General features: G+C 36.4%; 1 protein-coding gene across 3 annotated transcripts in view; it reads right to left on the bottom strand.

Annotated features, from left to right (window-relative positions):
• DGKB (diacylglycerol kinase beta) overlaps positions 1–13560 on the bottom strand; it is a 645807-nt gene that overhangs the window by 450399 nt on the left and 181848 nt on the right. For all 3 annotated transcript variants that reach the window (XM_066354004.1, XM_066354003.1, XM_066354005.1), the window contains 3 exons: positions 10116–10165; positions 5031–5105; positions 1490–1609 (listed from right to left, as the gene is read on the bottom strand). In XM_066354004.1, coding sequence (XP_066210101.1) covers positions 1490–1609; positions 5031–5105; positions 10116–10165 — 245 coding nt within the window. The remainder of the gene's footprint in view (positions 1–1489; positions 1610–5030; positions 5106–10115; positions 10166–13560) is intronic.

Genomic DNA, 13560 nt, shown 5'->3' with positions numbered 1-13560 from the left:
AGGTAGAAATAATATCTATTAACAATAAGATTTATGTTTATAGTTATTATTATAGTAAATTATCAGGTTTAAGGGTAATTTCCTATATATCATCCATTAGTAATTTTTTTTCTTCCTATGAACACATATAAAATCCCAAAGAAGGGTAAGATTAACCTGAATGTAAAAGAATTTAAAGGTCCAGGTAAAAAAAGAGACATGCTACTGTCTTAAACTCCATTGATACAGTCCCAAGCACATAAATAATTATGTACAAACATAATTGTATTATAAATACTCTGACATGCTTTACAAACACAGACTGTAAGTTTCCTTGAGACTGACTTTTAAAATTTTGGTATCTTGAATAATGATGGAATAGTCTTCAATCTGCAAATTCGTTATTATCAGAAATAAGAAGTATGGAATACGTAGGTGGGACATAAAAGTGAAACTAAGAGACATTGATAAGAGTGTGGTGGTTACGGAGGGAGGTGGGAGAGGGAGAGGGAAAGGGGGAGGGGGAGGGGCACAAAGAAAACTAGATAGAAGGTGACAGAGGACAATCTGACTTTGGGTGCAACATAATTGAATGACAAGATAACTTGGACTTGTTATCTTTGAATATATGTATCCTGATTTATTGATGTCGCCCCATTAAAAAAATAAGATTATTAAAAAAAAAAAGAAGTATGGAAAATGTTGGGTTCAGCAACAAAGTGGTGGACACTATGTTTTTTTGGCTGAAAACTCCAAATATTATATGTGCCATGGTACTGTCTATTAGTAATGTTCTTTGAATTTTAAAATATGCCTTTCATATCTAATTCTTGTTTGACAATTAATGCTGAAAACAAAAATCTAGTATTGGCATGGATTTTTAAATGAACTCTTACTGAAACTCATGTCAAGTCTGGCGAGCAAGATTTGATTTCAATGTCATTATCATATTACATTCTGAATTTAGGTTGATCTAGTTGATTCTCCTAAACCACTATTTAATTACCACTAGAGGCACTAGTATAAGAAAACTTTTGATATTTTGAAACAAAAGCCTGGCTAATATGCTCGAATGTAATAATAAAAAAAAATGGTGTGTAGGTTTATCCTCTTAATCATCTTGATATATAATTGATTCCTCCAAGTATCGCTCATCAATTAAATAGATTATCTTCATAGGGAGGGGAAATATGGTATGGGGTAAAGAGCCACAGAACACAATAATATTGGGGTTTCGTGCATTAAATAAAATGAGATAGACACTAATGTTTTAAAACAGATTATATATACATTCTAAATAAAGGGAAGAAAGAGAGAAATTATGCATTACGACAAGGATTGCTACACAAGGAGTTACTGTTAAATCATACTATGACATACTCATTAAATGGTTCCGGCACTCACTACATGCTTACTGGTAGAAAACAGCCAGATCAATTTATAATCAAAATGTGTAATAGAAAACCCCAGTGACTTAGCACCAGGGCTCCGCCTTTGTGGAAATGCTTACATTTTCCAAGCCTAGGAGTACAAGAAGTGGGATTGTGGTCATTCCTCCCTGGATCCATTCTTCCAGAGAAACTGTCCCATCATGATCATAGTCAATTTCTTCCATCATTTCATGAAGGATCTGAAGTAGAGAAGGAGAGGGAACCTTGCAATAAATCAATAAAATGCATTTCATATAATCCAACAAAGCACTGCATTGGCTTGCTTATAACTGCAACTAGCAGCTAAGTGGAGAGTTGACATCAATATTTAGGTAACTTTGTACCATATTAATCTTATTACTGAGAATATAGTGGCTTTGTTATGCTTTCTAAAACCTGACTACCGTCATTGATCAACTTTTAAAAATAATTACTTAACTTTTTAATATATTACTGCTGAAAGGTACAGCTAAAATAAGAAGCTATCTTTATGAGTAAAAATGGTCTTTAATTGCTTTTTCTAGATTATTTTTTAAATTCAAATATATGCCAGATAATGTCTGAACAAATGAACTTCATGGCAAAGAGCTGAAATAATTCTTTGCTAAGTGGTAAGAGGCGGGGGATTAAGTTGCTTTTAATTGCCTTTCAGAGCTGAATAGAGCCAAGAAGTTAAACAATCAAGTCATTTTGATTAGATTTTTTTTGTTTGTTTTTAAAGATGATTAGTACAGAGTATCCCAAAATGTTCTCTACCATCTGTATTGGTAATATCCTTGGTTGTAGAGCAGTAATAACAGCATCTAATTGAAAGGTTCATTGTGTGGGTTAAATATATGAGTTATCTTCAAAGAGCATCTAGCATATATAGTAAGTGTGAAATAGTTGTTAGTGTTATATTAGCAGAAATTATATGGGAGTTTCAAATATATTACTATTGGCTCTAAGAAGGCTAAGTGTTTCCCATCTAACTGCACCATAATGACAAACAGAATGGAGTTTCAAAGTAAGTCAACGTTTTTATCTAACACAGACTTTTTCATCAATTCGGAAAAAGAAATGCAGAGAGCATTCAACAAAATTTTGATAGAGGTGTTGTTGGCCTAAAATTTCTGAACTCAGTTTATTGGTGTATTCCTTTAAAAAAAACTAGGTGAAAATCGGATTATTTTTCTCTAGAACAAGCTAATAGATATTGGGAAGAAGAGAAATTTTAAACAAAATGATGGTGAACTAATTATTTCATTTGTCTCAAAATAAAATATGAGAAATTATTTAGAATTTGGCAAATGGCCTAGCATCCTAAAACATGTCCGGCCCCTTGAGGACACACCTGTGAACTAGGAGAAATGAATAAATGAGAACTAAAACAGAGAACACCTGATTCAGAGGACTGATGCTTTCATTGTGTACCTAAGAATTCTGATGTTAAAGCCTGGGTAAGTTTTTTAAAAATTCTTTTTAAGGACATCTCAGTCTCCCCTACTCCTTACCATCAACCTCAAATGTTCAATACACTTTATTCATGTACACACTCTTGTCAAAGATCTACGTGTACAAATGCACACACTTGTTTAAAATGGGGAGAGCTGTTGAATCCCCAGGCAGTCCGAGGCTGTTCCTGTGACAGCAAACACAATGTACAAGGTAAATCTTTGATCTTGACTCTCCACTCCTGATACCAGCTGTAGATATGGCAAACTTCTCTGGGTATGCCACCAAGGACAAGTCGTGCTATACAGTTTGTTTTTTGCAGTATTTATCATCATTAGATTCTCTAGTCACCAATCATTCCCTTCCTTAGAACATCCAGATCCCCCTTCTCTCAAATCCATTCCCCCCAAATAATTTTTTTGGAAACAGTAGAGCCCAATTCTGCTTTGAAAGCCAATAGAAAAAGACTCCTCCCTCTAGCCCTCCAGTGAGGACAAGAGGCTTTATTGCTAGATAAATAATGTTCACAGGTCGTAAGGCAAGTAGGATGGTGTAAGTTGTATTAGATTCACAACAGTGAAAAGGACAACAGAATTTCTAACAAGTCTTTTGATGTCTGTGCAAATAGTATTAGAATGCATTAAGCAGCATTCTTAGAATTAAATACGTGTTAGCATAAAATTTCTCATTACTTATACAGACTACAACTTTGTTACAAGAGCTGATCTTATCATGCATGGCACGTACATTTTCACATCCCAAAAAAGAAAAAGAAATCAGGTGACTTAAAACTTGGAAAGCAATGGCCCAGTAAGAACGGCATCCTCCTCTGCACATGAAATCGCACGTGACTGTGTTGTACGTTACTGGGAAGACTTTGCAACGCGAGGGGAGGCGCGCAGGGCTCTCACACCCCACCGCCATGCCCGTGGCATGCTGGTTTAATGGCGTCCTTATGAATAGTGCTTGAAAAAACAGGCCTTTGGAATTCAAATAAAATATAAACCATTTCAATAAAGTTACTTTGTATTAACTTAATTTATGCACTATTTGCTAAACTTAGTCGTTTTGAGGAATAAACTAAAAATCGACAACACATTAACTCTCCTCAAAATATTACTTGTGGCTAAAGGCAGCTTCTAATCAAACATGTATGAATATACATTTGAATTTTATAGTAATGTTGGTATAAATCTATGAATAAGGTGTTTTTTTTTTTGTTCTTATAAGCATTGTTAGATGTATTTTCTTTAAATGATTTGATATGAAACCCCAGTTCTATATGTGAACAAGAAACTTTGACATGATAAGATCTCAGTTTCCTTATCTGTACAATAAATAAAATAGTATCTACTTAGAGTTGCAAGCATTAAATCACATACAGACACAAAATAGCACAAGACACCGGACGCAGTAAAATGTCATCTTCGTCATCTTCTTAATCACCTTCATAATCTTTTAATCTACTTTACCAATTTCCATATAAGGAAAAGCATAGATCAAACACCAGGCCAACTCTGACATCTTTTTTTTTTTTTTTTTTTTGTATTTTTCTGAAGCTGGAAACAGGGAGAGACAGTCAGACTCCCGCATGCGCCTGACCGCACCCGGCACGCCCACTAGGGGCGATGCTCTGTTGCGACCAGAGCCACTCTAGCGCCTGGGGCAGAGGCCAAGGAGCCATCCCCAGCGCCCGGGCCATCCTTGCTCCCATGGTGCCTTGGCTGCGGGAGGGGAAGAGAGAGACAGAAAGGAAGGAGAGGGGGAGGGGTGGAGAAGCAGATGGGCGCTTCTCCTGTGTGCCCCGGCCGGGAATCGAACCCCGGACTTCTGCACGCCAGGCCGACGCTCTACCACTGAGCCAACCGGCCAGGGCCCAACTCTGACATCTTTATGTCATGGAATGACAGGGGCAGAGTCTACCATCGGCTTTGATCTATCTACATGTATGTAAGACCACCGTTCACATTAATTTCCCTAAGGAAAAAAAGCAGAAGTTACTGCTATGAGTCTCAGAACACCACACAAACCCTTCCTTGTTCAGGATCCACTTTGGCTACTGAATAGAAGTATCTCAGGAGGTATCAAAATAATCGAATGACAGTAATCTATCAGGGTTCAAAGAAAGGCAAAAAAGAAAGGCGCCTTGTAGAATTTAGCCAACGGTTGAATCATTCATATACCTACTGGATTAAGCTCGGTGACATCCCATTCAAGGTACTCTGCGACATGCATCATCTGACCGATGATATTCTCTAGTTCCTGGAGCAGAGAGAGGAACCAAGATAAAGGGAAGGAAGGAGAGATAAGCAATATAAAGTCTTAGTAAATCCAGTAAATCCTTTAACTTTGACTTACAGGAATTGTTTGTTCAACAGGTAGCCCCCAAATTAAGAATTATAAGCAGAGGTGGATTTAACTGCAAATGCATTGGGTGTGCACCCTGGGCCCGACTTCTGACGGCCCCACAAAACCCCAGCTTTACACTTTTTTCTAATGACACCAAGTTTGGTTTCATATGTGCAATTTTAACATTAATAGTACATAATATTTTTTACTTATATAAAAATATGAGTAACATGTATTTTCATTTTCCCTGTATCTCTCTTTTTTTTTAAGGGGGCCCAATATTTTCTTCTGTGCCTAGGGCCTCAACTGACCTTAATCCACCTCTGGCTATATAATTCATTATATATATATATAATATATATATATATATTATCTATATACTATTATAATATTATATATAACATTATCTATATATATAAACTATACATAAATTAAGAGGTAAAATATAAGTCATTTCATACTTTGTCTTCACCAGGAGAGGGCACAACTCTACCAAGAAAGAGTTTCTCCCCCTAGAAAAACTTGAATGAAGAAACTCTTTGGCAAGGAGGGAGCATCTGATGAAAGTAGGAGCACGCATATTTTCACAAGCTGTGCAAGTCACTGAGTATCCTGACCTTTCAGCTGGAAAGCAGGTGTGGAAGGAAGTGTCTGAGGTCAACTGAGAGGTTTATTTTTATTCTGATACATGAAGAATATATACTGACTGTTCTGTCCACTTATTAGAATAATTTGCTTTGCTAGAGGAGTCTTCAGGGTCAAGACTGGGAGGCTAAGTACATGTAGGGTTTATTTTATGAGGGAATAGAATTTTAGTTGGAATTTTCATATTATTCTGCTCATATGTCAACTCTTTGAAGAACTGTAGTAAATGTATATGGTTTTGCTAATTAAATTAAAACATTTTCTCCTACCTATTTATTATTTTAAAATATACCCATCTCCAGAAGAGATTAAAGATACATTGTAAATGCTAGTAATTTTTAATGTAGTCAATGACATAATGCAAAGTGGTATTATATAGTACAATTTAAAGTATAAAAGAATAAGGCTTGAAAGTATATTAATTAAAGATTATTCTATTCAAAGCTCGGACCGAATATATGTAGTTAATATTTATAGAATCAAGATGGAAATATGGTAGAGAGGTTTTCTTCTGTGGGGGGTCATGAATCCCTTCAATAAAAGCTTAACTCTTTCTCAAGAAAAGCTATAGTCATGTATAAGTTATCTGTGTAACAAAGGTTGCCCCAGAAATTGTAATAGAAATATGTTTATTTATTATCGATAAGAACAAATTTAAACACAAATCCCTTGAAATTATAGGCTAGAATTATGTGTGTGTTATTAATCTTGCACTTAAAATATTTTTGCTTATGTATGCCTTAATTGTTTAGAATGGTTAAGTCCCTGAATAAGTTTTTAGAAATGGGAACTATTTTTGGTGGACTATTATGTAGGTTTGTGACATTAGCTAAATCATTTAAGCTCTCTTAGACCCAGTTTCTTAATCAGTAAAAATATTATTTTATTTTATCTTTTTAATTTTTTAAAGACTTTATTCATTTTAGACAGGAGAGAGAGAGAGAGAGAATGAGAGAGAGAGAGAGAGAGAGAGAGAGAGAGGAGCAGGAAGCATCAACTCCCATATGTGCCTTGACCAGGCAAGCCCAGGGTTTTGAACCGGCGACCTCAGCATTCCAGGATGACGCTTTATCCACTGCGCCACCACAGGTCAGGCCAGTAAAAATATCATTTTACTATTCCAATCGTACCTAGTTTGTAGAGTTGAAGCTAAGATTAAACATGCTATTATTTAAAAGGCGTAAAATGCACTTATCTTGTCTGCCATATTGCAAGTGACCAATAAACATTAGCTAGTATTATTAAACACAGTAATCATTTTTCAAAGTATCAATTTTTCTTTGTTTTGATGTCAGTATGTGAATAGCTACAGTCCAGTGGTAGTCAACCTGGTCCCTACCGCCCACTAGTGGGCGTTACAGCTTTCATGGTGGGTGGTAGCAAAGCAACCAAAGTATAAATAAAAAGACAGATTTAACTATAGTAAGTTTTTTGTTATTTTTCAAAGAAAATAGGAGATTTTAAAAAATTATTTTTATTTATTTATTCATTTTAAAGGAGAGAGAGAGACAGAGAGAGAAGGGAGAGAGGAGCAGGAAGCTTCAACTCCCATATGTGCCTTGACCTGGCAAGCCCAGGGTTTTGAACTGGCGACCTCAGCATTCCAGGTCGACACTTTATCCACTGTGCCACCACAGGTCAGGCTATAGTAAGTTGTTTTATAAAGATTTATTCTGCCGAACTTACCAAAAATCCAACATAAAGTACTTGGTAAGTAATTATTATTATATGCTTTAACTTGCTGTAACTCTGCTTTATAAATTTTATAAAGTAAAGTTACTTTCCTACTTTATAAATCACCATTACTGTGGAACCAGTGGGCTGTTAGAAAACTTTACTACTAACAGAGATACAAAAGTGGGAGGTAGGTATAAAAAGATTGACTACCTCTGAGATACACCTTTAAATTTCTAAGACCCATGACATCAGAAGGTGTAATTTCATCCTAATATTGAAGGAAATATACTGGGATAGTAAATATTGTGGAGAAAACTATAGAAATTAAATCCAGATCTTTAATTATAGGAAAGACTATGTATTTAATCCTAAACAAATGTATCCTCAACTCATTGTTTAATATTATAACTATACTCATATACATTGCTAGCAACTTACTATATTTTAACAGAAAATGGCAAAGATAAAAGAAAAAGACACATTTGATCAAATTTTCAAATCATCTGCCAACCCATGGCTAACAGCCTAGTAAAGAAACATCCTTATAATGTAATTAAAAAGAAACATTAAATAAAACAAATCTGCACTAAAAAATTAATTGCAATTGCATAATCAAAAGTGCTACAATAAACATATTGAAATAGCTAAAAAATAATCTAAACTCCTAGTTGTGAAATGTCACCAGAAAATGAGCAATAAATATCATGTAGTTTAATATTCCTAAATAAAAAACTGCACTTTACTATGCACACAAAAGTAATAGCATTTGAAAAGATAGACATAAACATAAGGAATCCCACAGTCATAACATTGATTAAGATGACTGTTCATTTCCCAGAGTGGAACTATATCTTTTTGTAGTTCTCTGGAGAAACTTATGTACCATTATCCTACTCCACATTACAGAAGGATTTCTCCAACTTCACTGCTTTGCTTGTAAACATCTGTTTGAGTTCAGGTACAGGGAGGAACACCAATTAATGAAAGAAGCTATCTGAAGCGATCTTTATTTGAATCAGTATTACACATTTGATTTTTGAGGTACGTGTGCACATCAAAAGTTCCACAATCTCGCCTGACCAGGTGGTGGCGCAGTGGATAGAGCATCAGAATGGGATGCGGAGGACCCAGGTTCGAGACTCCGAGGTCGCCAGCTTGAGCGCAGGCTCATCTGGCTTGAGCAAAAAGCTCACCAGCTTGGACCCAAGGTCGCTGGCTTGAGCAAGGGGTTACTCGGTCTGCTGAAGGCCCGCGGTCAAGGCACATATGAGAAAGCAATCAATGAACAACTAAGGTGTTGCAACAAAAAACTGATGATTGATGCTTCTCATCTCTCTCCGTTCCTGTCTGTCTGTCCCTATCTATCCTTCTCTCTTGACTCACTCTTTGTTCCTTAAAAAAAAAAAAAAGTTCCACAATCTCTACACTTATATTTTAATAAATATTTTATGGTCCATTTACAAAACAGAAAATAATGCAAAATATGTTAGTAGTAAATATAAAATCTATTATTGAATGAAACTTGAGTTTGACGTATGAGGCACTGATTTGTGCAGTAGAACTAAGAGTCTCTTCTAAAAACTATTAATGATTTGCATAGATTAAAAATAAAATAAACATTTAAATATTTCTTTCATTTAAATCATACATGGATGGTATTTTCTTCTATTGCTTTTTATAATTAAAACTATAGAGTATGTAAGTTGCATTTTAAATTAGATGAGACATTTTAAAAAGGGAAGTTTGCCAAAGCAATTTATTTATTTATTTTTTGTATTTTTCTGAAGCTGGAAATGGGGAGAGACAGAGACAGTCAGACTCCCGCATGCGCCCGACCGGGATCCACCCGGCACGCCCACCAGGGAGCGATGCTCTGCCCCTCCGGGGCGTTGCTCTGTCGTGACCAGAGCCACTCCAGCGCCTGGGGCAGAGTCCAAGGAGCCATCCCCAGCGCCCAGGCCATCTCTGCTCCAATGGAGCCTTGGCTGCGGGAGGGGAAGAGAGAGACAGAGGAAGGAGGGGGGGGTGGAGAAGCAAGTGGGCGCTTCTCCTATGTGCCCTGGCCGGGAATCGAACCCGGGTCCCCCGCACGCCAGGCCGACGCTCTACCGCTGAGCCAACCAGCCAGGGCTCAATTTATAAATATATTTAGGTATTTTAACAGCATAAATGATTAAGAATACCTTTAAAAAGTGGGAAAATAATAAAATGATTAAACTTGACTTTATAATTCCTTTAAATTCTACTTTTACTTTCAATATTATCCATAGTGTCAAATTTCACAACTTTTTCTTCTTTCTAGATCAATGGTTTTCAATTTTTTTGTGTTTTATTCAAATGAGGTTGGATTCTTTTTTTTTTTCTTCCAGTGAATTAAAAAGTCACTTTTATGTAATAAGATTATTCAATAGAAAAAATTGAGTCCTAACAGTTTCCTCAGACCGCTGTCTTTCAAAAACTCAGATGATAAAAATGCCGTTGGAATACATGAAAATTATATTAAGTGTGCCTTCTGTGGTAATAGCTATAAATTTATTCATTACATTTTTCAGAACAAACCACTTCAACATTTTCACAGAACACTTGAAGAAAAAAAATTACCGAGCTGTCCAGGAAGCCATTGCCATCCGTGTCATAAAGACGAAACATAACTAGAAATAAAAGAAATGTTGAAAAAAAAAGATTAGACACAAGACCAATGTTATTATAAGGCATATTATTCAAAATTTTATTTTCTATTGAAAAAAAATACTAAATCCCACCCTTACACAAAATAATTCGAGTTATCATTTCTTAAGATAAACTGAAAATGAGTTAACAAGTTAATAAAAATACTGGCTATCAGATATAAAATCTATCAATTTTTGTTATATATCTGGAAAATACTATTTGTTCAAATTTCCTATTACAAGATCATTAAATGGAAACTCAAAACTAACAGAAGAGAAGGAAGTTAGACATTCAGAGGCTGGATATGAAATGAATAATAAGAAACAACTGATTTGCGGGACAAGAAATCAATTATAATTTGGAATCTACCACCCAGTACAATATGAGCTTACTCAAACCCTGTTTTCCAAACTGTAAAATGAGAATAGGCTCTTTGCCATAAGACACACATCTGCTGTGACAGTGAAGTGACACACACAAATGCCCATCAGAAGCAGTAGGGCACTACACAAACACACGCTAGGGTTTTCACTGATCCCCAAGCAATGTGGGAAAGGAAGGAATAGTGCAAAATAAGGGATTCTTTTCTGATGAAGGAAGACATAAAATGCATTATTATCATGGCTAGAATGGTGCATTTGTTTAAATCTGAGATGTAGTTTTATAGGGTTGTCACTCTTTGAACTAATCAAGTAAGGAAAAGGACAGTGTTGGCTTTGTGGTAGTGAACTCAGGAAGGCAGGGTAACAGAGTCCGTGACTGGCGGGAGGATTCCCTTGTATAATTCACACATCACCAGGGGACTGCGGAAGTGGCTGGAAGTGGCTGCAGGTGCCGCGCTGAGATAAACAAAGAAGAATGACCCAGCTGTAAAAATAGACAAGTGGAAGTGAGGGTTTGTGTTGGGTTTGTATAATTTCCTGGAGGATCTTGATGTCTGAAGTCTATAATATTGAACAAAGACATTAATAAGTAGGAGGCATAATGGGATAATGACCTTGATCATATATTCGTAATTCTTATTTTTGTATTTAAAATCATTATTATACCTCACCATACTCTAAGATATGATTATTTTTAAGATTGCAAAGCTAGCCTACATGTTACTAAAAAGAAAAAAATGCTGTCAATCTATCATATTCTATTTATGGTAAAATGCAAAGTCTTTTAAAGATGTTAAGATGCGAAGAAAAAATGTGGAACAATGAATTAAGAGAATTAATAAGCTGGCTAAAAAATGTAAATGTGTTTTGTTTGCAAACCATGATATTTGTTCTCTTTCTTATACTCAATAGCCGAGAATAAAATTTAGAAAGAAAAAAAAACCTATCACCACGTAAATACTAAATATTTCAAGATTATCTAGTACAGCAGAAAAAGGTAAAAATATTTTGTAAATGGAAAGATTTCACTCATCACTCAGAGAAGGGTTAAACTACCAGGAACAAGGCAAAGACTTAGAAATGCCTAAGTATATTTTCGAACGACAGACACTTGTAACCCTGTTAGTGTTATTGGTGCAAATGACTGCAAAACCATTTCATTCAACTTAGCTACATGGAAACCCTATACTTGTTGGTAAACCTTGTTGGAAACATGAGCTCAAAGACATACACACAAATGGGGTGAGTATATATATAACCATCATTCATTCTGGGCAGCATTTGAAGCTTCTTGCTATATTCTGAGAGCCACACTTCACAAAACACAATCAAAGCTGAAATGCCAGTTACTCTTTCTTTACTCGTTTGTTTGGAAGGGTGACTATACACATGCCCTAGGTTCTACCATTCAGAAGCACAGCACAAGACCAGATAACCAATGAGATGCTAGTGACCTAAGAGAAGAGGTGCTGCTCAGAATCCACTCTGGTGATGGGGGTCAGCAGCAGCGGTAGCAGAGACCGAAGAGAGAGCATCAGGGTCCCAGATGTGCCAGGGACTTTCTCAGTGGAAGGTACACTATTTGAGCTCAGAACGAGAGAGCGATGGAGTTTTTACTCCAGTCCAGTTGACATTTAATTTGATCATTGTTCCTACAGAAATAGTCTCCAAATCTAGTTTTCTTCCTCTCGTAATGATCTTGTGTGTTCCTCAAAATCATTAAAAAAAATAATCACCTGATTTATTAAACAGAAACTTAATTAAACAGTAATCAGCCTCTCTGTCTCCATCCATAATTCTATGAATTAAACACTGGTTTAAAAAATAATCATATTATTGCAGTATTATATTAACAGAGAAATATAACACTTAATAAATTACCAGTATAAACACACCAGTGTAACTATTCAGTCAAGGAATAGAATATTAACAACAAAGCAGAAATCCTCTCATGGTCAACAGTCATTATTTCTTCTCCTCTTTACAAAGTTATCTACTATCTTGGACTTCTATATGCACTCTTGATTTTAGCATCATTTGCTGAATATTATGTTTCTGATCTTCATCTGTATTGTTGGGTGAAGCATTACCTCATTCATTTTCTTTTCCACTTATTAATCTAATGTATAAAGCATCACAATCTCTAAATTGAAGAGAGATTGAGGTTGTCTCCAGTTTGATGTTTCTATAATAGTAATGCTGCTACTGTTTTAAAAAATTCTGCTTCTTGCAAATGGGGTTTGCGCTTAGACAAACATTTGCCAGTTGGTAAAAGAAACGCCTGGGTCAAGGGTTTGCAAATGTTTGCCTTTAATAATATTGTCAAACATTTCAAAAGGGATTTGACCGAATTAGACTCTAAGCATCAGTCTATAAGTGTGTGAGTTTCGCCCTGGCCAGTTGGCTCAGCGGTAGAGCGTTGGCCTGTTCGATTCCCAGCCAGGGCACATAGGAGAAGCGCCCATTTGCTTCTCTACCCCCACCCCCTCCTTCCTCTCTGTCTCTCTCTTCCCCTCCCGCAGCCAAGGCTCCATTGGAGCAAAGATGGCCCGGGCGCTGGGGATGGCTCTTTGGCCTCTGCCCCAGGCACTAGAGTGGCTCTGGTCGCGGCAGAGTGACGCCCCGGAGGGGCAGAGCATCGCCCCCTGGTGGGCGTGCCGGGTGGATCCCGGTCGGGCACATGCGGGAGTCTGTCTGACTGTCTCTCCCCGTTTCCAGCTTCAGGAAAAAAAAAAAAAAGAGTGTGAGTTTCTCCACACTCTCACTAGCACTGGCTATTGCCACTCTAATGTAAGCCATTCTGAGGAAGATGTAGTGAGTAGTGTGCCAATGAGGTTTTAATTTCCATTTCCCTGATGCCTAGTGACACTGAGCTAATTTTCATACATTTATTTTCCAGAAAGAAAAATCTATTTAAAAGAATCTGGAAGTCAATGTTTTCCCCATGATCAGTCTACCAAAACTTCCTCACTACTCAGCCTCCAAGCTGTAAT

The sequence above is a fragment of the Saccopteryx leptura genome, chromosome 12 (assembly GCF_036850995.1).
Source record: "Saccopteryx leptura isolate mSacLep1 chromosome 12, mSacLep1_pri_phased_curated, whole genome shotgun sequence".
Taxonomy (NCBI): domain Eukaryota; kingdom Metazoa; phylum Chordata; class Mammalia; order Chiroptera; family Emballonuridae; genus Saccopteryx; species Saccopteryx leptura.
Note: the sequence above shows the minus strand (reverse complement) of the source record. Positions and strands in the feature narration are given on the sequence as shown.